The sequence below is a fragment of the Mustela nigripes genome, chromosome X (assembly GCF_022355385.1).
Source record: "Mustela nigripes isolate SB6536 chromosome X, MUSNIG.SB6536, whole genome shotgun sequence".
In the NCBI taxonomy this organism is placed as follows: domain Eukaryota; kingdom Metazoa; phylum Chordata; class Mammalia; order Carnivora; family Mustelidae; genus Mustela; species Mustela nigripes.
Window position 1 is genome coordinate 38215255 of NC_081575.1, and position 21940 is coordinate 38237194.

The 21940-nt window shown below is 40.5% G+C and overlaps 1 protein-coding gene across 7 annotated transcripts in view; it reads left to right on the plus strand.

Moving 5' to 3' along the window:
- The window catches only part of ACSL4 (acyl-CoA synthetase long chain family member 4), an 86716-nt gene extending 65028 nt beyond the window's left edge, over positions 1–21688 (plus strand). For all 7 annotated transcript variants that reach the window (XM_059386099.1, XM_059386104.1, XM_059386101.1 and 4 more), the window contains 6 exons: positions 714–886; positions 2881–2955; positions 5394–5585; positions 6850–6964; positions 11485–11642; positions 20071–21688. In XM_059386099.1, coding sequence (XP_059242082.1) covers positions 714–886; positions 2881–2955; positions 5394–5585; positions 6850–6964; positions 11485–11642; positions 20071–20228 — 871 coding nt within the window. In that variant the 3' untranslated portion in view covers positions 20229–21688. The remainder of the gene's footprint in view (positions 1–713; positions 887–2880; positions 2956–5393; positions 5586–6849; positions 6965–11484; positions 11643–20070) is intronic.
- Positions 21689–21940: the final 252 nt, after the last annotated feature.

Genomic DNA, 21940 nt, shown 5'->3' on the forward strand with positions numbered 1-21940 from the left:
TGAGTGCTGTGAAGTGTATAAACCTGGTGATTCACAGACCTGTACCCCTGGGGATAAAAATATATGTTTATAAAAAATAAAAAATTTAAAAAAAAAAAAAAAAGGTCACGTCTAACTAAAAGTGATACTCAAGATTTTATTCTGCATAAAGTTTCCAGTGTATTGTCTTCATAGAACAGTATAATAGGTATATGACTATAACGGCTATTTAAAGTGCAGTGCTAGGAGAGTGGAGATGGGGAAACATTTTTCATTAAGAGAAAGAGAAGTTGATAACTAAATGTTCTAAAGAGAGCTGTAATTTATTTCTTTCAATGACATCATTTTCTTTCATTTACTGTATGTCAAAGCAATTTCCTGACACTGCATTCTTTTTTGCTTTTTTAAGAGTTTCTCTGGCATTTTTAAAAATTAAAGTACAGTTGACACATAATGTTCCCTTAGTTTCAGGCATATCACATAATGATTCAACCTCTCCGGATGTTATGCTGGGCTCACCACAGGTGTCACTACCATCTGGCATTTTTCTGCCTTTTTTTAAAGTGTTACTAGTTGTCACTTTGTTAACCTCTCATTAATTACCACCATGGTTCTCAAACTTAGGTGTCCAGCCAAGTTGAGCAGTCTTGCTCAGAGCTTATAAATTAGGATGTCACCAAGAATAACAAATGCATGCATTAAAACAATCCCTCCTCCTTTTTCATTTTCTCAAGGTTACTGTTTAAGAAGGTAAAGGCTTTGCTGGGGGGGAATGTCCGTATGATGCTGTCTGGTGGAGCGCCACTGTCACCACAGACACACCGATTCATGAATGTCTGCTTCTGCTGCCCAGTGGGTCAGGGTTACGGACTCACAGAATCGTGTGGTGCTGGGACAGTTACTGAAGGTAAGTGTTGGTAACGTGGCAAATAATTCAATGTTAGTTGGTGCTGATAAAACCCATTGGCATTAGCTTTAGGAACTATGGTATTTTTATACCTCATTACGTGATATCAGGTTCAGGGCAAACCTGAAGACTTTCAGTAACTTTTAATTGAACTATCACATGTGCCCTTTATTTTTAAGCCTTGTAAATATTTATGCCATTTTGTCAGTCCTCAGAATTCTGTCACCCTGGGCCTTTAAACTTCTCTCTCCAAATGATTCCTTCTTCAGAGAACTGCACTCTTAGAATAAAGTATCATTTTCATGCTCCCTCTTGAACGCATGTTCCCACCCTGACTTCTTGTTTGTTTCCTCTTCTGTCATTTCCATCATCCCATGGCAGTGTTTCTCAACTTTGGCACTACTGAAATCCTGAACCAGAGAGTTCTTTATTGTTTGGGCTGTCTGGTGTGTCGTAAGTTGTTCAGTGGCTGGATGAATGGATAGCAGGGGTAACTCACTCCTCCCAGTTACAGCAGTGGAATAACTGGAAACATTACCAAATATCCCCCGAGGGGCAAAATCATCTTGGATTGGGAAATACTGGGTATGGTAATATTTGGGGGATCATCCCACTTTCACTTTAAGTTCATTATGTTCAGAATCATATGCAACATCCCAGACCATCTCACCACCTCACAAATTGTTTGTGACAGTGGTCTTAGCATCCTTAAATTCATTCAGAGCATTCACTTTAAAGTCATCTAATTAAATATCTTCAACTTGGATCAGATCTTCCCACTTCTTCACTGGACTGGTCCCTCCCTTCATGTCGCCTTTGGCATCCCGCCTTTTATTACTTCACACTGCTCTGCTGTAACAGCCTCTCCCCGGCTGTGCCATGCCTCCATGATTGCACTTTGGATTCATCGTATGTACTTGTTTTAGACACCTCCCCCTCAAACACTGCTTCATTCCCGGCCAGCCGAGCTTTCCAGACATCTTTAATCTGGCGCCATTGTAGCCATTGTCATTTTCCATGATTTCTCATATCTCCTTGTACCTGGCTCTGCTCTCCAGACAAGCCAGTTTTCTTACTCTTTCTCATCTGGGCCTTCTTGCTCTCACCTCTCTGTAGCTTCTGTTCCCTTCTCTTAGAATGCCCTTTGGCTAACTGGTCACAGCTGCCTTTTTATGCTCGACTCCTCAGTGAAGTCTTTCCCAGTTTTACACTGATCTTGCTAGTCTCTGAGGTAACCGTGGTGCTCGCTTCCATGACTGTGCGCTTGAGTATTTAAATGTGCTCTAAATTGCTTCACATGCATTTTGGCTCAGGTAGGTTGTTTGTAAGCTCACTGAGGGCACATAACACATGTGGTCCTTTATGTGTTTTCTCTTTTCAGTATTTAATATAATGCTAGGTTGATTATGGATAGCAGGACTTCCAGCTTACAGAAGAAGAATATCGTCATCATTGTCATCCTCATGTTTGGTAAAAACATTTAAGGTTCATCGAAAACTTAGTTTGTGCTAGGAAGTACTAAGCACCTTCCACACATCATCTCATTGAATCCCTATAGCATATATCTCTATTAAGAAGTAGGTTTTCTTACTCTCCCCATTTAATAGATGAGGAAATGGAGGCTTAGTGGGGTTAAGTAATTTGTCAAGTTGCACAGCCAGTCAGTGAATGGTAGAGAAGGAATTCCACTCCAGATCCATCTTACTGTAATCCTAGGTAGGTCATGGTGGAGCGAGCTCTCCTTTACCAGAGGGCTTTGTACTTCATTATCTGAAATACAGCCCGTGAGAAACAAAAATGATGTAACAACAGCTGGTGTTGATTGCACTGTTGAAATGAGCTTGAGATATCGAAACCCTGACCACACTTTGCACTGCACTCACGATGGTCTCTCTTCTGTCATCTGTGAGACTCTGGCTTGGACTCCAGTATTGCTGGTCTCAGGTGGGTCTGAAATGTGTATGCTAATATCTTTGTTTCCTTTTCCCTCATAGTTACTGACTATACTACTGGCAGAGTTGGAGCCCCTCTCATTTGCTGTGAAATTAAGCTAAAAGACTGGCAGGAAGGTAAGAATTTTATGACAAGTTCCACTGTTCTAGATATGCTGCACACCACCTTGAGCATCAAGATGCCCAGTCCTTAAAGTGTTAGGTGGTCTGTGGTGCTGTGTGAGTCTTTTCTGCTGCTCATACCCCATGCTTGCTTTCTCCTTGGTAACATCATCAGGTTCCGAAGAGGAAAAGAAAATCTCTAGAATACAGGCGTGGTGATTCTGAACTTGAGAAAACTTGATGGTAAAGAGGAAAAACATTCTTAGTGGGCCATTCCCTAGGTTTGGAGAAGATGTATTCCATCTTTTGAATCTCAACTTTGCTAGTGAGGAGGTTAGGGCTGGGAAATGAATCCTCAGATTGTTAGGGGATTGAGTGACTGATCACACACACACACACACACACACACACCAACAACCCCTTAGCTTTTGACCCCAGGAAATATTTTCACAGTTGAGACTCAATTCTCCAGCTATTTGTATAATTTTATTTTTATATGTGACTATGAAGAGGAGCCTGGGCTTTACAGACATTGGCAATAATCCTTTTTCTAAATCAGCTAAAGGCAAAAGTGAACCAGTGTACCTGAAGAAAGTGTGACAAATACGAAATATGTGCATTAATTGCAAAATAATTAGCAGCCTGGCTTTGCCAGATGAAGCAAAAGTAATTAGAAACTTAAAATTTTAAAAGGGAATATTCACCTTGGGATGGAGCCGTAGACTGAAAATTTAAAGGACCAGTTAGTTACCTTTTAGGACAATTCCCCTAGGTTGTTCAAACTCAAGAAAATGAATGGGCTTTATCTGACATATACTTGAAGTCCCTGAAATTGTTTCTTTTCTTCGACTTTCTTAAGATGTATATTGTTTCAGTGCTTCACAAGCAAATGGCCACTGAACCACATTTAAAATCCAGTTGCATTCCCAAGAGTTTTGCATCTTGGGAATGAGTCCTCCCAGGCTGTGTCATTCCAATTCTAGGATAGAAATCTGGAGAGAATATAGGGAATATGGGTCTGGCTCTGTTGAGTCTCGGCATCACAATTGTTTTTGTTCGATGGGTTATTTATGAGGCAGTGAAATCAGAGAAACGAGGTATATTGCTACAACTTGGTAAGGCAAATTTTGCCTCTAATTTTTGTTTCTGATTTTCTGGCATCGAGCCTTAATATTCATTGGGGGAGTGGGTCTATTTGTGCAAATGTATTTGGGAATTTTTCTTGCTGTGAAGGAACCTTTGCTCTCTAGAATAGGAATGATCTTAATGTTTTATGTACAGTGGGTTTCGTCCAATTCAAATACTGACTAGTTTAAAATTTTTAAGAGCAGCTTTAATTGTTTTAGGACATAAAATCCAATCAACATCTCAGATTATGAATTCAGATTTTTGTATATTTCCCTTCAGGTAAGCAAGCAAGTTTTACTCAGTAATAAACAGGTAATGAGTAGTGGTAAGAGATTCTAGAGTTATTGTCAATTATTTCAGTGTTCTCACTTTTAAAGTCATGACTGGTTATAGGCAAAGTTAAGAAAATAAAGTTTCCCTCCTTTTTCTCCTAGCCTCCCTTTCCCTCTTTCTACCTGCTCTCTTGTATTAAACCCTTAAAAAAGAGTGAGTGCATGTACATGTACTCATGTACATGAGAGAGAGAAAGGGAGAGGGAGAAAGGGAGGTGCCTGGCTAGCTCAGTCGGTTATGGATCTGCCTTCAGCTCAGGTCATGATCCCTGGGTCCTGGGATGGAGCCTAGCATCTGGCTCCCTGCTCAGCGGAGAGTCTGCTACTCCCTCTGCCCCTCCTCCCGCTCACGCATGCGTGCATGTGTGCATACTCTTTCTCTCTCTCTCTGTCTAAAACAAAATCTTAAAAAAAAAAAAAGGAGAGAAAGAAACAAACCCTAAGAGACTCTTAACGATAGAGAGCAAACAGCATCAATGGAGGGAAGTGGGTGGGGGAGAGGCTAGATGGAGGATGGGGATTAAGGAGGGCGCTTGTGATGGGCACTGGGTATGTGTAAGTGATGAAACACTGAATTCTGCTCCTGACGCTGATACTGCACTGTATGTTACTAACAAAAATGTAAACAAGATTAAGCAAATAAAACGTCTTTAGGGAAACAATCTGAAATACATTGATGACCGCATACTAGTAACTTATAACAGCTTCAAGTGTTACCCTTCTTGGGGGTACTTTTGTCTTAACAGAGCTCTATGAAGCCCATTTTGAAGTGTGAAAATTTTTTCACACTGGGGAGGTTTGGTATAGTTGGTGGCTGGTGATTATCATCGAGCCTTCCTTGCTGCTTCTCACATCCATGGAATAAATATAAACTAATATTCTCACCAGAAGTGACAGAAAATTTGATCCACAGAATCAGTGTAAGAGTTTTAAGAATTAATGCAAGTACATTCTGTGTTAGAACAGTAACTAATTTCATTTAATGTCTTCCAGGCGGTTATACAATTCACGACAAGCCGAACCCCAGAGGTGAAATTGTAATTGGTGGACAGAATATCTCCATGGGCTATTTTAAGAATGAGGAGAAAACAGCAGAGGATTATTCTGTGGATGAAAATGGACAAAGGTGGTTTTGTACTGGTGATATTGGAGAATTTCATCCTGATGGATGTTTGCAGATTATAGGTCAGTGTATTCTCATTTTGCAAGAACACAAAGATTACACAAAAGAGGGTTTTTTTGGTCAACTACACATGGCACTGTATAACCATCTACTGTAACATACCCTACCTAGAATACCATAGAACACCACAGAGTAGAATCCCTCCCCACTTACCTCCCCACTCGAGAAGCAGTGTGGACACATTACTTTCCCTAGTGGCTATTTATATAGCCCCAGTTATCCCTGAACCTTAGAAAATTATAAATTCTCAATAGCAGTCCATTCATCTGAGAATGTCGGTTGGTTTGACACTGCTCTCACTGAGCCAACTGAGATAGACTTTGAACTCCAAGAGAGCCTTTATGCTATTCACTTTAAGCAGGCAGAACCTGAAAGTAAAATTCAATGAGCTAGCTGGCAAGGACCAGTCTTTAGGGTCCCAGTCCAGTCCTTTTCAAGCCATCAGATTTCCTCAGTTGTATCTCCAGTGGTCCATTTAAATCTGTCCCTGGACCCATGCCTGACCTGAATATAGTTAGAGATCTCCCGGGAAAAGTGGTTCTTCATCTAGAAGTTAGATCTGCTGGGGAAATCCCCAGTAAGCATGGTTCAATCTCGAACCAATCCCTTCCCCTCCCCTGCTTTTTTTTCCCCCTTGATCCTTATTTGCCCTGGCATCAAAGGTAGTTTCTATGGGCATGTAGAGTGGGTTAGGCTAGAGGTAGGCAAGCCGGCACTTGTACGAAAGTCGTAAGGCAATGGATGATTATTCAAGCCATGCCATCCTGTGCCAGGAGCCCTGTTGTTTTAACAAGATGATGTCAAATATGGGAAATAGGGAATTCACGTTAATTAATTGTGTTCCCTATGCCTGACATTGTGCTACATGCTTGTGTCAATATCTCTGATCAAACTGAGAGCTGGAGAGGTCGGCTGTCGTGCCCAGGCTCACATGGCTTATAATGGGCCAAGCCGCCCATTCAAATCGAGTGCGCTCAGATCCTTTTCCTTCTATTCACTTGATTATGGTGGTTAAGATTATAGTAAGATACCGAAGCATTCTGTATGGGGTCTAACATTTTAGCCAGTACTTCTTCAGCTAGGTATTTTCTTTTTAAGTGATGTGCATGGGCAAGCATTATATGTAAGAAGATTTGAGGAGACTTTAGAAGAAATCTCTTTGTCACTCAAGATGACGGCAGTGAGAGTGAAAGAAAATCAGAATTGTATATACCTTAATAAAATGGACTGTGGGTGACTTAACATTCCTCATTTTTCATCTTACAGATCGTAAGAAAGACCTGGTGAAGTTGCAAGCAGGAGAATATGTATCTCTGGGAAAAGTAGAAGCAGCACTGAAGAATTGTCCACTTATAGACAACATCTGTGCATTTGCCAAAAGGTAATTTTTCAAAAGTTGCATTTGTGCTTCCTTGTACTCACAGTGGAAGGACAACTAGAAGACATTTTGATCATTTGTAATCATAAGGGAAACACCAACATTTCATCAGCACTGGGGAATGTTAAACATTTCTGAAAGTTAACCAGCCTGAAGATCATTTGAGATAATGGAGCCATTTTTTTAAAAAAGGTTTTATTTATTTATTTGACATCGAGAGAGAGCACAAGTAGGCAGAGAGAGAGGCAGGCAGAGAGAGAGGAGGAAGCAGGCTCCTCGCTGAGCAGAGAGCCCGATGCGGGGCTCAATCTCAGGACCCTGAGATCATGACCTGAGCCGAAGGCAGAGGCTTAACCCACTGAGCCACCCAGGTGTCCCTAACAGAGACATTTTAACTAATTCTTCAACACCTACAACGTCTTGCTAAATTACTTAGCTGTGCCACAGAACTTACTTCATTGAACATCCTTAACAACTGAGATAAGTTGTGAAGTAATTTCCTAGGAAGTTTACACAGCTACTACAAGTTTTTGAAATAAAAAAATCTAAGGGATTGGACCATTTTCTTTTTGTGTTAATAGGGTTTATTTTTAGGGGCTTTATCACACCCTTTAAAAAATGTAACTGTAGGGGTGCCTGGGTGGCTTGGTGGGTTAAACCTCTGCCTTTGGCACAGGTCATGATCTCAGGGTCCTGGGATCCAGCCCCACTTCAGGTTCTCTGCTCAGCAGGGAGCCTGCTTTTCCCCCCTCTCTCTGCCTGCCTCTCTGCCTACTTGTGATCTCTGTCTGTCAAATAAATAAATAAAATTAAAATGTAACTGTAAAAAAACCCCCACAGAACATAAAAGTTATCATCTTAACCATTTCTAAGTGTATAGTTGACTAGTGTTGTGTATATTTACATCATTGTGCAGTCAGACTCTAGAACTTTTTATCTTGCAGAACTGAAACTTTCTAGATATTAAACAACTCCCCATTTTCCTTGGCTCCAGACTCTGGCCCCCACCATTCTCCTTCCTGTTTCTGTTAATATGACTAGTCTAGATACCTCATATAAATAGAATCATACAGTATTTCTCTTGTGACTGGCTTCCTTCACTGAGCATAATGTCCTCAGGGCTCATCTATATTGAAGATGTCAGAATTTCCCTTCCTTTTTCAGGCTGAGTAATGTTCCACTGGATGGGGTTACCTGGGTGGCTCAGTGGGTTAAGCCTCTGCCTTTGGCTAAGGCCATGATCCCAGGATCCTGGGATCAAGCCCCATGCTGGGCTCCCTGCTCAGGAGGGAGTCTGTTTCTCCCTCTCCCTCTGCCCCTCCCCTGGCTCATACTCCCTCTCTTTCTCTTTCCTCTCTCTCAAATACATACATAAAATCTTTTAAAAATGTTCCATTGGGTGTATAGATCATATTTTGTGTATCTATTCATCCATCAATGGCCAACTTTGGTGGCTTCTGCCTCTTGACTATTGCGAATCCTACTGCTATGAACATGGTTATACAAATATCTCTTCAAGATCCTACTTTTAGTTCTTCCAGATATATACCCAGATGTGGGATTGCCGGGTCATATGGCCATTCCATTTTTTATCTTTTGAGGAACCACCATACTGTTTACCACAGCTGCAGCACCATTTTTACATTCCTACCAACACTGCTCAAGGGTTCACATTTCTCCACATCCTCACCAACACTTATTTCTCTTTTTTTGATAGGAGTCATCTTAATGGGTGTGAAGGGCTATCTCCCCGCTCATGATTAGTGACATGGAACAGTTTTTCATATGCTCTTTGGTCATTTGTGTATCACCTCTGGAGAAATGTGAAGTCTTTTGCTCATTAAAAATTTGTTCTCTCTTCTTTGCAAGTTACACAATATAGTTTTATCCACTGTAGTCAACATGCTTTACATTAGATCCTCAGACCCTATCTATCTTCTAGCTGAAAGCTTGTACCCTTTTACCAACCTGTTCCTATTTCCCCCAGTCCCTGGCAACGACTTCTACTCTGAGTTTCACTTTTTTTTTAATGATTCCACATGTAAGTGATACCATGCAATATTTGTCTTTCTCTGGTTTATTTCACTTAATATGACACCCTCAGGGTTCATCTGTGTTGTCACAAATGGCCGAAGTTTCTTTCTCTTAGCTGAATGATATTTCCTTGTGTGTGTGTCTTAGCTGAATGATATTTCCTTGTGTGTGTGTACACACCCAACATGTTCTTTATTCATTCATCCATTGACGAACACAGGTTGTTTCTCTATCTTGGCTTTTGTGACTAATGCTGCAGTGAACATGGGAATTCAGATACCTCTTCAATATCTTTTCATATTCTTTGGATTTATATTTCTTTGTCCAAGCAATTGGATTGCTAGATCATACAGTAATTCTATTTTTTGTTTTGCCTTTTTTTTTTTTAAGGAACATCCACATTGTTTTCTATGGCAGCTGCACCAATTTACCTTCCCACCAACAGTGTGCCACGTTCCCTTTTCTCCACATCCTTGCCAACACTTGTTATCTCCTGTCTTTTTGATGATAGCCATACTGACAGGCTTGAAATGTTATCTTATTGTGGTTTTGATTTGCATTTATTTCCCTGATGATGAGTGATGCTGAGCACCTTTTCATGTGCCTGCTGGCCGTTTGTATGTTGTCTTTGGAAAAATGTCTATTTGCTTTCTCAACCCATTTTTTAAAAGATTTTATTTATTTATTTGATGGACAGAGATCACAAGTAGGCAGAGAGGCAGGCACAGAGAGGGGGGAGCAGGCTCCCTGCTGAGCAGAGAACCTGATGTGGGGCTCGATCCCAGGACCCTGGGATCATGACCTGACCCGAAGGCAGAGGCTTTAACCTACTGAGCCACCCAGGCGCCCTCAACCCATTTTTTAATAAAGATTTTTATTTATTTATTTGACAGACAGAGGTCACAAGTAGGCAGAGAGGCAGGCAGAGAGAGAAGAAGGGGAAGCAGGCTCCCCACTGAGCAGAGAGCCTGATGCAGGGCTCAATCCCAGGACCCTGGGATCATGACCCAAGCCGAAAGCAGAGGCTTTAACGCACTGAGCCACCGAGGTGTCCCTCAGCCCATTGTTTAATTGGATTTTTTCCCTCTTGAGTTGCAGGACTTCTTCTTGCATTTTGGTTATTAACCCATTACCAGATAAATGATTTTCAAATACTTTCTCCCGTTCTGTAGGTTGCCTTTTTTAAAAGATTGGTTTATTTATTTGCGGGGGAGGAGAAAAGGGAAAGGGAAGATCTCAAGCAGACTCCCCACTGAGTGAGGAACCCAATGTGGGGCTCAATGTGGGGCTCGAGCTCATGACCCTGAGATCATGACCTGTGCCAAAATCAGGAATCAGATGCTCAACTGACTGAGCCACCCAGGCACCCCTGTATGTTGCCTTTTCATTTTGCTAATGGTTTTCTTGGCTGTGCAGAGCTTTTTAGTTTGATATAGTGCCACTTGTTTATTTTTGCTTTCGTTGCCTTTGTTTTTGGTACCAAATCCAACAACACACGTTGTTAAGGCTGATGTCAAGGAGGTTACCCATACTCTTTTAGGAGTTTTATAAGTTTAGGTCTTTGGCCATATTTTAATTGGGTTACTTGCGTTTTCTTTTTTGCTGTTGTGTTACAGGAGTTCTTTATATAGTCTAGATATTAACTTCTTATCAGCTATATGGCTAACCAATACTTTCTCCAGCTCCATAGATTGACTTTTCACACTGTTGACTATGTCCTTTGATATGCTGAAATTTTTAAATTTTTATTGTACTCCCATTTATCAGTTTTTTCTTTTATTGCCTCTGCTTTGGGTGTCAAAGCATTGTCAAATCCAGTGTCATGAATCTTTTCCCCTATATATTCTTTTAGACATTTTATAATTTTACCTCTTACATATTTAGTCCTTGATCCTTTTTGAGTTATTTTCATGTGTAGTGTTGACTGAGGGTCCAATTTCATTTCTTTACGAAGGGATATCCAATTCTCTGAACACTCATTTGTTAAAGAGACTGTCCTTTCCCCATTGAGTGGTGATGGTACCCTTATTGAACATCATTTGACCATATGTGCAGGGATTTATTTCTGGGCTTTCTGTTCTGCTCCATTGGTTAAATGTCTATCTTTATGCCAGTACTATGGATTTTATTACTTCTTTTTTTTCAAGATTTTATTTATTTAACACACACACAGAGAGAGAAAGAGAGAGAGAGAGAGAGAGAGAATAAGCAGGGGGAGTGGCAAGGAGAGGGAGAAGCAAGCACCCTTCTGAGCAGAGAACCCAACATGGGGCTCGATCCCAGGGTCCTGGGATCATGACCTGAGCTGAAGGCAGACCCTTAACTGACTGAGCCACCCAGGTGCTGTGGGTTTTATTACTTCTTAATGAAACTGTAACACTTAACAGAAATATGTATTTGAAATTATGTGTACTGTTCAAGTCGATAATGTAAAAATGATTGTTCTCAATGTTTTAATTTCCATTTTGTGTTATTTTCTAAATTTTTAGTGATCAGTCCTATGTGATTAGTTTTGTGGTTCCTAATCAGAAAAGGTTGACACTTTTGGCACAACAGAAAGGAGTGGAAGGATCTTGGGTTGATATCTGCAATAATCCTGCCATGGAAGCTGAAATACTGAAAGAAATTAGAGAAGCTGCCAATGCCAGTAAGTAAGAAATTGCTTGTCTACTAAGTACCTAGAAGTCATTTAATGATGTTTTATGCATTAGGCTCTTTGAGATGTCTATCTATTTTGTTTTCATAATGCAGGGTTTTTAAAACCTACTCTTTTTATGGCTTTTCTCCCCCAAGTTCTGTGTTTGTGTCTTTATCTGAGACTACTTTTATATGGTTGTTGGACCTCTTGTTTTCATCCTCTAGATTTATTATCCTTTTTTCCCTTTTGTTTTCTATCTTGTCCTTTTTGTTTTATATTCTGGCAGAACCCTTCCACTTTGTCATCTCTCTGTCTATTGAATTTCCAACTTCCAGTGTCAGAATTTTAGTTTTCAAGAGCTCTTTCCTCTTTTCTCCATGTTCTTTTAATAGCATCCTATTGCTCTTTCATGAACGCACTCACTGTGTTGCCTCTTATTCCCCCGAGGATGTTCAAGGTATTCCTTTTCTGCGTATTCTTCTCCTGTTATTGGTCATTTCCTACAAGCTCCACTTCCTGCTTGCTTTGCTCATAGCCTCTCCTATACCCATTGGTCCCTGTCTGTCCATTCATACTTGAGAACAAGGCACTAAAATAGTGTTTGGAGAGCTCACTGGGCTTCACTGAGAGGTTATTCAAAGTTAGTATCTGAAGTCATCCCATTTCTGTAAAGATTTCTTGAGTCTCTTGCCTGGAGGATAGTAGCATGACTGCCCATTTGGGGCCCAAAAAGAAGAAATTGGAAAAGGGCAGAGGGTGGGGTGGGTGGCTCTTACCCTCACAGCATCCTTTTGTTTTCAGCTCTGTTCCCTCCTCCTGTCATACCTAGTGTCCTTGGAGTCCTGAGTCTTTCTCGTTCAGCCTTTCCAAAAAGTAAACCTGTTGCCATCCTGCTTAAGGAAGAGCAAGGTGATTTTCTTCTTGGAGAAGAGCTATCCTCTGAAAAAGGGCAAGATTTTCTTCTTGGAGAAGAGCTGTCCTCTGAAAAAGGGCTGAGGACCAGAACTCTCTTTTCAGAGGTGTATCCCTCACCTCTGTCTTCAGAGGCATGGGCTCAAGAGGTCCATTTGCCTCTCACTGGTGTCCTCTGTTGGCAGTGAGCTTTTATATCTTTCTTCTTTTTTTGGCAGTTAGCTTTAACTCCCTCAACTCTCCATCAGTTACTGCTAGTCCGTTTGCTTTGGGTCTTCCAAAATTTTGTTGACTACTCACCCAGTGTCCTCTTTCTCTCATCTCAGCTGTTTCCTTGTGGTTACTACCTTTTTTAATTTAAAAGATTATTTTAAACTGTTTAAATTACTTTCCAAGGGAACAGAGAGAAACTGTGAACTCTTCATGTTTGTGGGTTTTTTTAAGATTTTATTTATTGATGTGACAGAGAGAGATACAGCGAGATAGGGAACACAGGCAGGGGGAGTGGGGGAGAGAGAGAAGCAGGTTTCCCACGGAGAAGGGAGCCCGATATGGGGCTCGATCCCAGGACCCTGAGATCACGAACTGAGCCAAAGGCAGATGCTTAACAACTGAGCCAACAAGGCACCCAACTCTTCATGTTTATTAGGAAGCTATTAACCTAGTTTTAACCTGTTGCTTTCTCTCCTAAAAAATGAAGACATCATTTTCCTGATTAGGTTATGTATACTCATCATAAAATACTAGAGAGTACAGAAAATTATAAAGGAGGAAGTAAAAAAAAATCACTTTCTAGTAGTTATCTTTGGGTGGTAATGTTACATTGTTTATGGTATACATACCCAGCCTGTCAGCATCAGTGACCTATTTCTAAGTCAGTAGATACAGAATTGCATTGTCATTTTCAATAGCTAAATAGTATTCCAGCATAGGAATATCCACTTAAGTCTTTGTTGGATTTTAGGGTGAGTTCCTCTCCCTGGCAACACACTATAAACAAATGTAACATATTATCATGTTTGTTTGTTTGTTTGTTTATTTATTTATTTATTTATTTAGAATCCCTGGAAATGGAATTTCTGAGTCAAAGAAAATGTATATTTTAAAGGCTTGTTTCCAACTCTGTTGCCATATAAGTTCCTGGTCGCTCAGAAAACCTGTAGACATGTTTATGCTTTTATCTGACGTATATAAGCACTGCTATTTCCCTAACTAGTCTACTATAATTTATTCTTTTAAATTAACTATTTAGGTTCTACTCACTAGTTGATAATATTAACTACCAGGTTGAAATAAAAAAAATTATTTTTCCCCAAGAAGAACATTTATTTTAAAGATTTTGTTTATTCATTTGAGAGAGAGAGGGAGAGAGTGAACGAGCATGAGCAGGGGGAGGTTCAGACAGAGAAAGAGAAGCAGGCTCCCCACTGACCCGGGAGCCCAACATGGGGCTTGATCCAGGACCCTGAGATCATGACCTGAGTTGAAGGCAGACACTTAACCCACCAGGCCACCCAGGCCCCCCAGCTCCACCAAGAAGTAGTTAACTTCTTGTAGTTAACTCTAGACACTATGAAGTTTTAAATGACAGATGGCCTATTAACATATACGAAATTAAGTTTATGACCCTAAAAACAGGCACTTACTTTTTTTTTCCTGAAGATGGCTTTGTCAGCTATAGTATTATTGATATACTACACTTTTTATACTACTGTCACTGGGTTCCCAGAATTTTCTTTGCTACAGATCCTAATTTTTTTTAAATTCACTATTTCAAAAAGTATTTCAGCCAATAGGCTGTTATTCTTAGTCACTCTCTGAATGTACTGATGGGGAAAATGCAACTTAAATAATTTGTCATTGTACATTTCACCGTGTAAAAGCAATAATGGGGAAAGTCAACCTGGATCACAATCAGATGAAAAATGGAATAAAATTCTAGGACCTGCTGGGTTCTCATAACTTTCCTAGACTGAGTCAGGAAATCAAACAATTGATGATTTCGATAATACACAATCATCATGAGCTTCAATGTATAAATCCTAGTTTTCCTGTGCCACAAAATACTTATCTTGCCAAACTTTTGCTTCCAATGACAATTTCAGAGACTGAATGCAAAAAGTATAAAATAGTCTTGGTTGTATTCAGCTAAATCTGCCTGAAATCATACATCTTTTATAGATGGCCTCTTCATGTTTTAAATAGAAGCATGAGGTACCTAACCCGACCCAGCATGGGTGCAAGCGCACAACAAAGCCAGTCACTGAGACAGCGAGTGTACAGGAAGGAGAGGGCTTATTTGAGAGGCAGCCGAACCAACAGGAGGGCAAGTCTCACATCCACTTCCCCGAAGGGGGAGAGCACAGGGTTTTTTCTTAGTTTTTTGGTTTTTCTTTTTGTTTTTTCAAATAATCTTAGTGGTTGGGAATACATACATACGGAGGAAGAGGGGCGGATTTACAACTCTTAATGAGGAAAGACGGAGCTTGCGCGTTGAGCAAACAGACAAGTAATATACATCTCATTTCACTTTGGGGTAGAGACTTAACATTAAAGTGAGACAAAATTTGGCCCCTGCCTTCAGGAGGTCATCTTAGGACAAGGTGAGGGGCTAGGTGCAAACTCTGTGAACCAGTAAAACTGGATGGGGTCTCCGGCTCCTTATCTCCGGGAAGGAATGTATTCTGAGCCTTGCTTGTTCATAGGCTGAAACCATACTCTTTGACCTTCAGTTTATGCCTCTGCCAAGGGGGCTCGTGGATTTGTTGTTGGGGTCTGGAAAGAAAGAGTATAGCTAATTCGGGAGAAACAGGTCTCTGAAAAACAAGCTCGAAATTTCCTGTTTCAACCTCATTGACCTTATGTGCATGGTTTCACTTTCCCTTGCTTTATAGTCCTTCCTCGATCTTGAGGATCTTGAGGGAATTGGGACAGTGACCACTCTGGCTGCTTCCTGCTGGAAAAGGGCAGTTTCTAGATTTGAGGAAAGAGGCAACTTTGTACTTTGTTAGAAAATTTCCTGGTATTTAGCTTAATGTGGACATTTGGCGCAATCAATATATTAGTTCCTTTTTTGATTGTTTTAGAACCATACTGGAAAGCATTTTTGATGATTACATATTTAGTTAATGCAATGTAAATAATGTAAAGATAACCCAAATCTTAATAGTCCCTGTACCATTGACCTAATGCCTTCAGGGTTCTAGGAAATGTGTCCAATAAACCAGTCAATTCCCACACATCTCTGGGGAAATTCCTGGCAGCCAAGTGGCACACTCTCTGATTTTATCTGAGTGAGTTTTACTTGGGTCAGAAGGATTATCTAAACACTGCAGTTTGGTTAGAAATGGCACATATCCGAGCCTGTTGTGCATAGATAATATAGTCTTGAGCAATGTGACCATCAACATTGCTATCTTGTGACCAACAACTACCTAGGCTAACAAATGTATTTTCTTTTTGTTGGGCAACAGTGACAAGAGCAGTTTTGTTGGTGAACACACCTAAGGTGATAGAAAGATTCTTCCTCATGTGTTCATGAGCCCTGATTCCCCACCAGGGTAAAAACGTTCTCCCCAACAAACATCAGATTCTATCCTCCTGGTAGGCAGGAGGTGTCGATTCCCTTTTTTGTTTGATGAAAAGGTTTAAGGGGGTTAGTGCAGTGACTGGGTTCCTTGAGATTGTGACTAGAGAAAGGGGGGGACCAAATTTTTAAATCAACAGATTTATCTTCCAACTGCCAAGACATGGCTCCCCCAGATCTGGTTAGAAGTAGTGGGGAGATCCCCCTTTAGACCAAGATTTTTCTTAGAAAAATATCACACAGATGATTGTGTGTATTGTTCCCTTGTAGCTAGAGTTGTGTTGTGGACCTTAGGGAACAGGTGTGCTCCTCATCTCCTGCAGCAGTCTTAGAGAAGGTCAGTTCAGTTAAACGGCTGTCTCATTTCGGGAGGTGGTGGGGCAGGTGGGCCTTCAAACTTAGGCCTATATTATGCAAGCAGGCAGGGAACTAATAAGTGACATTTCTCTGGAAACAAAAAGAAAATAGACGTTAGTGGTTGGGGGAAAGGATAAACCCCCTGTCCTGAGTCCTGAGAGCTGCCAGTGAGATGGTTTCTAGATATCAGGTGTGAAGCATCTTTAGCTGGAGGGAGGGCAGGCGTTGGCCACTGGACAGATTTCCCTGGCTTGCCATTCTAATGTCTCTGGTGATCTTTTCGAGTGGCCCATGCACAGCAGCAGGTAAGAAGGTTGTCTAAAGTTGAGCCGCTGTGGCCATTTCACTGACATTCATTTCAAGTAGCCTAGCATCTGTTCCTAGGGTTTTAGAAAAAGGGCTGTTTTCATTTTAAATCATTTCGAGGGATTGGAAGAAAGTTGGACGCCTCGGTTGGAAGGGTCATAGGCAGATACTCAGGGAGAAGAAATCAGTACCTGGCTGAGTTTTATAGGGAAACAACAAACACTCAAAAAACAGTTAATCAGAAGTAGCATCTGACAACCACAAAGCCTTTTTTATTTTTATTTTTTCAATTTTATTTTAATGCCAGTATAGTTAACATACAGTGTTATGTTAATTTCTAGGGTACAATATAGGGTACAATACAGTTCCAGACGCCTCCCTATAACTGAGCTGTAATGTTTCAGTAGGTAGACATGGTTAATTTGAGCAAGTTTCATGTTCCTTTACTACCTGTTCAGGAGAGGACAAGGTTGGTTGGTTTGTTTGTTTTTAACATTTACAGGGGTTGAGATTATATACATATTGATGAAAAGGGTGGGGGAACATGGCTCTTTTTTAAAGATTTATTTATTGAGAGAAAGAGTGTGGGGGAGAGAGGAGAAGGAGAGTGAGTGTTAAGGAGACTCCATGCTGAGCGGAGAGCCTGAGGCGGGGACTGGACCTCACAACCCCGAGGTCATGACCTGAACAGAAACCAAGAGTCGGATGCTTAATCAACTGAGCCACCCCAGCGCGGCAAGCTTAACGATTCTTAAGAAAGATGGAGTGTGGACTTTGAGCAAACATTTGTAACCTGTATGCTGAGTTGTTGGGGATGCAGACTTAATATTAAAATGAGGCAAAATTTGGCCCCTGCTTTCAGGAGGTCCTCTTTGGACAAGGTGAAGGGCTAGGTGCAAGCTCCATGAACCAGTATAAACTGGATGGGGTCTCGGATTCCCTATCTCTGGGAAGGAATGCTTGCAGAGCCTTGCTTGTTCACAGGCTAAAGCCATACCCTTGGCCTTCAGTTTATGCCTCTGCCAGGGGAGCTAGTGGATTTGTTGTTGGGGTCTGGAAAGAAAGAGTAGCAGATTCGGGAGAAACAGGTCTCTGAAAAACAAGCTTGAAATTTCCTATTCATTTCAGCCTCATTGACCTTTCGGGCATGGTTTCAGGTATAGGTAGTATCTATCTTAAGAATACAGAGTAATAGGGGCATCTGGGTAGCTCAGTCAGGTAAGTGTTGGACTCTTAATTTGGCTCAGGTCGTGATCTCAGGGTCATGGCATGGAGCTCCAGGTTGGGCACTATGCTAGGCATGGAGCCTGCTTGAGAGTCTTTCTCTCTCTCTTGCTCTCTCTCTCTGCCACTAACCCTCTCCCTACCCGCTCATATGTGTGCTCGCTTGCTCTCAAATAATTATAAAGTCTAATTTAAAAGAGAATACAAATTAGTAGTTTTGTGGTTATTTGAGAAAGACCAGTGGCTTGAAATGTCGACATTTGCTGCCACCTGTAGGTTCTGTTTCATAATGTAGGTAATTTCGATAAAATGGCATGCATAAAATGCTGTTTGTTTTTTCTTCCCCCTGCTCTTTCTCACTTGCTGGCAGTGTATCCTGTTTGCCCATTGTTCTCTAAAGCTTGTGGTACTAGATAATATTTAGGAGTTCCCAAAATGAAACCTCTCATGTAGCCTTTTCCCCACTTTGAACAGGAATTTAGTTAATAAAAATGAAATATAGTGACTTTTATGAATAGGGCCTATGTAAATAAGGAAAAGAATATGAAATAAAAGGTTCTGGAGCCAAATCTGTACTTGAGAATGGAAGTGTTTCTTTGAGAACCAAATGTGAACTTGGGGAGCAGATGGGTTTACTTTGGGCCTCTCTCCTCCCCATAACTGAGCTGTGATGTGTCAACAGAATAGATATAGTAAATTTGAGCAAATTTCCTGTTCTTTTACTGCCTCTTCAGGGGCTACTTTTAGGAATTTGGCTCTATGTAATTTGAAGGATTATTTTTCCACACTCAGATATTTTTCTCTCATTTTAATGAGAAATTCAGTAATTGAAGCAAGCTTTCCTAAACCTCCAGGCCAGTATTAGGTCAAAAACTTCCATGAATTTGAGGTTTTGGCACCTGTCATGGAAACCTAGTTGTTTCTAAAGTCACCCAGGCTGGTTAGCGGTAGGCTGTACCCATGCAGATCCATGTCCCTTCACCTCATGCCATATAGCTCCTCTGTAGCTTGACATTGCCGTTAAGGGGCTGTCAGGATTTTCAGGATGAGCCTGTATTAATAGTAAGTAGCTTGAGGGGATATAATTGAATTTAAAATTATGGAGTACTTGATTGATTGATTGCGTGGCCTCATTACCTCTCTCCGCACGTGCTGAGTTGTTTAACTCTGATACAGTATGTGCTGTCTCACATCCTTATGCCACTGAAGTGTGAAATTCACCATCCCCCTTTTGATTCTTCCTTGAGTGTTGAATACAGCTCCTGAAGAACAGTTGTCTAGAGGCATAGTTTTCCGCAGAATGAATGAACACATATGTCCACATTTATCGAGGGCTCTTGATGGAGCCCCATGGATGGCAGGGAACAAAAGACCCCTGCTTGCATGGAGCTTGCCTTCTAGTAGGTCAGACGGGGATTTATAATCTGTGGGCTGGTGAGAAGCATTCTGAAGAAAGTGTAATGTCCAGGGTGCCTGGGTGGCCCAGTCAGTTGGGCGTCTGCCTTCAGCTCAGGTCATGATCCCAGGGTCCTAGGATCGAGCCCCGCCTCTGGCTCCCGGGTCAGAGGGAAGCCTGCTTTTCCTCTCCAGTCTGCTCCCCCTGCTTGTGTTCTCTCTCTTGCTGTGTCTCTCTCTGTCAAATAAATAAATAAAATCTTTAAAAAAAAAAGTGTAATGTCAGAGGATAGAGAGGCTAAGCAGACTCAGGGACTCCTGTTCTGAAGGGTCCAGGAGGCCTTCTCTGAGGAGCGGCATTTGAGCGGACACCGAAATGGAGTAAGAAAGTGAGCTAGGCAGCTACCAACAGGGAAGATGAGCCCAGGCAGAGGAAATGACAAATAGGAAGACTCGAAAGAGGAGCGTGTCTACATATACAATAGAATTAAAAAAAAAATGTGTGGGCTAAAACTACATGCAACTGAAACGATTTATGTACACTTCAAGAACTCTACAATGAAACTGAGATTGTAAGATACTAGCACCCTAAATTAACCAACCCTTCCCCTCTCCCCTGTCCCTCCCTCTCTCCTACCTCCCCCCTTCTCATTTCAGTGAAATTGGAGCGATTTGAAATTCCAATCAAGGTTCGCCTAAGTCCAGAGCCATGGACGCCTGAAACTGGTTTGGTCACAGATGCTTTCAAACTGAAGAGGAAGGAGCTGAAGAACCATTACCTCAAAGACATTGAGCGAATGTACGGGGGCAAATAGAGTGCCGCCTCTCATTTACAGCTGTGCAGGAGGTAGCTTGGCGGGTTTTCAGTTCTAGAGTTTTAAGCCTTGTTGAGCTGTTAGAATGTAAGGGGTATATCATTCTAAAGACATGGTAATTTAAAAAAAAACCCCAAAGTGATTAAGATAGTCATTGAGTCTACTTTAACTTAGTTTTGCCTAGTTCTCATGTGGCTGAAATTGAGAAGTTGTTTCCCTTTAGCTGCGTTACTAATTTTAGAGCAAAAATTCTGTTTTAAAAATTAGCCCAAGATATGCTTGTTTTCTTAAAGGAAAATAATGTGGAACAAAATTAATTGGAGTAGAATGTAGTTTGCAGCAATTTGTATCTTCCAATGTCTATTGTCTTCCTAGTTCAGAAGAAGCTTAAAATACTAAGCATGACAAAAAAAAATATGTATTAACACTACTCAAAGCAGGAGTTCTGCAGGGCTTTGAAATTCTCTTCCAACCATTTCTCTTGAAGGCAAAATTCAATCATAATATAATAGAATCAAATAGTAGTACCTTGGAAACCATTTTAGGATTCATAATTGTTGGCATAAGTTAGACATAGAATCCTTGTAATATTGTGAATAATTACAGTGCCCGAAGTCTGAGTACAACAACGTTAAACACACCAAAAATATTTAGTAATATATTTTTAAAGGGAAATTGAATTGGTTTTCTGAAACTTGGAGGTCTTAAAATCAGTAACTAATTATTTGAATGATTAAGGGTAAATTATGTTAAAGACTGCCAAAAATTGTCTGTCTTTTCCAAAGAAAAAACTGAGACCAAGAGTTAAGATGAGAAAAAATGAATCCAATTTTAACAGGAAGCACTTTCTTTATTTGAAAAGGTGAAACCATCATAAATATTTAGAATTCTGATCCTTGCATAGCACTGAACCTATGAAAGGATTTCAATTTGGAATTTACCTATGATAACAGGGATTGATTTGAAAATGTCCTCGTATTAAATTACACTTGGAACTGAAGGTCTGTTTGCTGTTGCTGATTCGATTCTTGATCCGTAGTTTATTTCAGAAAGCCTTTCATTTAGCTTTAATGTGCACAAAGCGGGTTATGATGACTGACTTTCCCAATATCTTGTTTGGATCTCTGAGTGATGACAACATGGATGAGTTTGGGGAAGTGACAGGGAAAGAACACACTGTTACCACTATTTTCCTGATTGTGTGAAAAGTTTAGAAACTGGAAATGCTCGATATGGGCAAAGGGAAGATACTCAGTAAGGGACTGATACTTGTGCAGCAATTAGGCATGTGGGCTTCTTTTTGACTCTTTCATTAAAATCTGGGATTCTAGATCTGACAGGTTTTCACACTTGAACCATAGTTACTGTAAAAAGCAAAAATTCTTAATACTGTTATTCTTTGCACTTTTTTCTTAATCATTTTATACACACACATATGCATATATATATATATGCATATATATATATATATATATATATATATATGTTGCTTACATTGCTTTGTACAGATGTGGGCCACCACTGCAATTAAATACATTCTTTTTTGCTCTAAGATATTTATAATGAAAATATTTAAATATTATGTATATGGTGGTGAAAAGGAAAAAATAAATAATCTGATGTTATTATAAGCAAGAATGAAGGTTTTTGTAAAGATTTCTGTTCAGTGTTCTGCAGTGTCCAATTCAAGGCAAGTTCTCTCTGAAGTTATG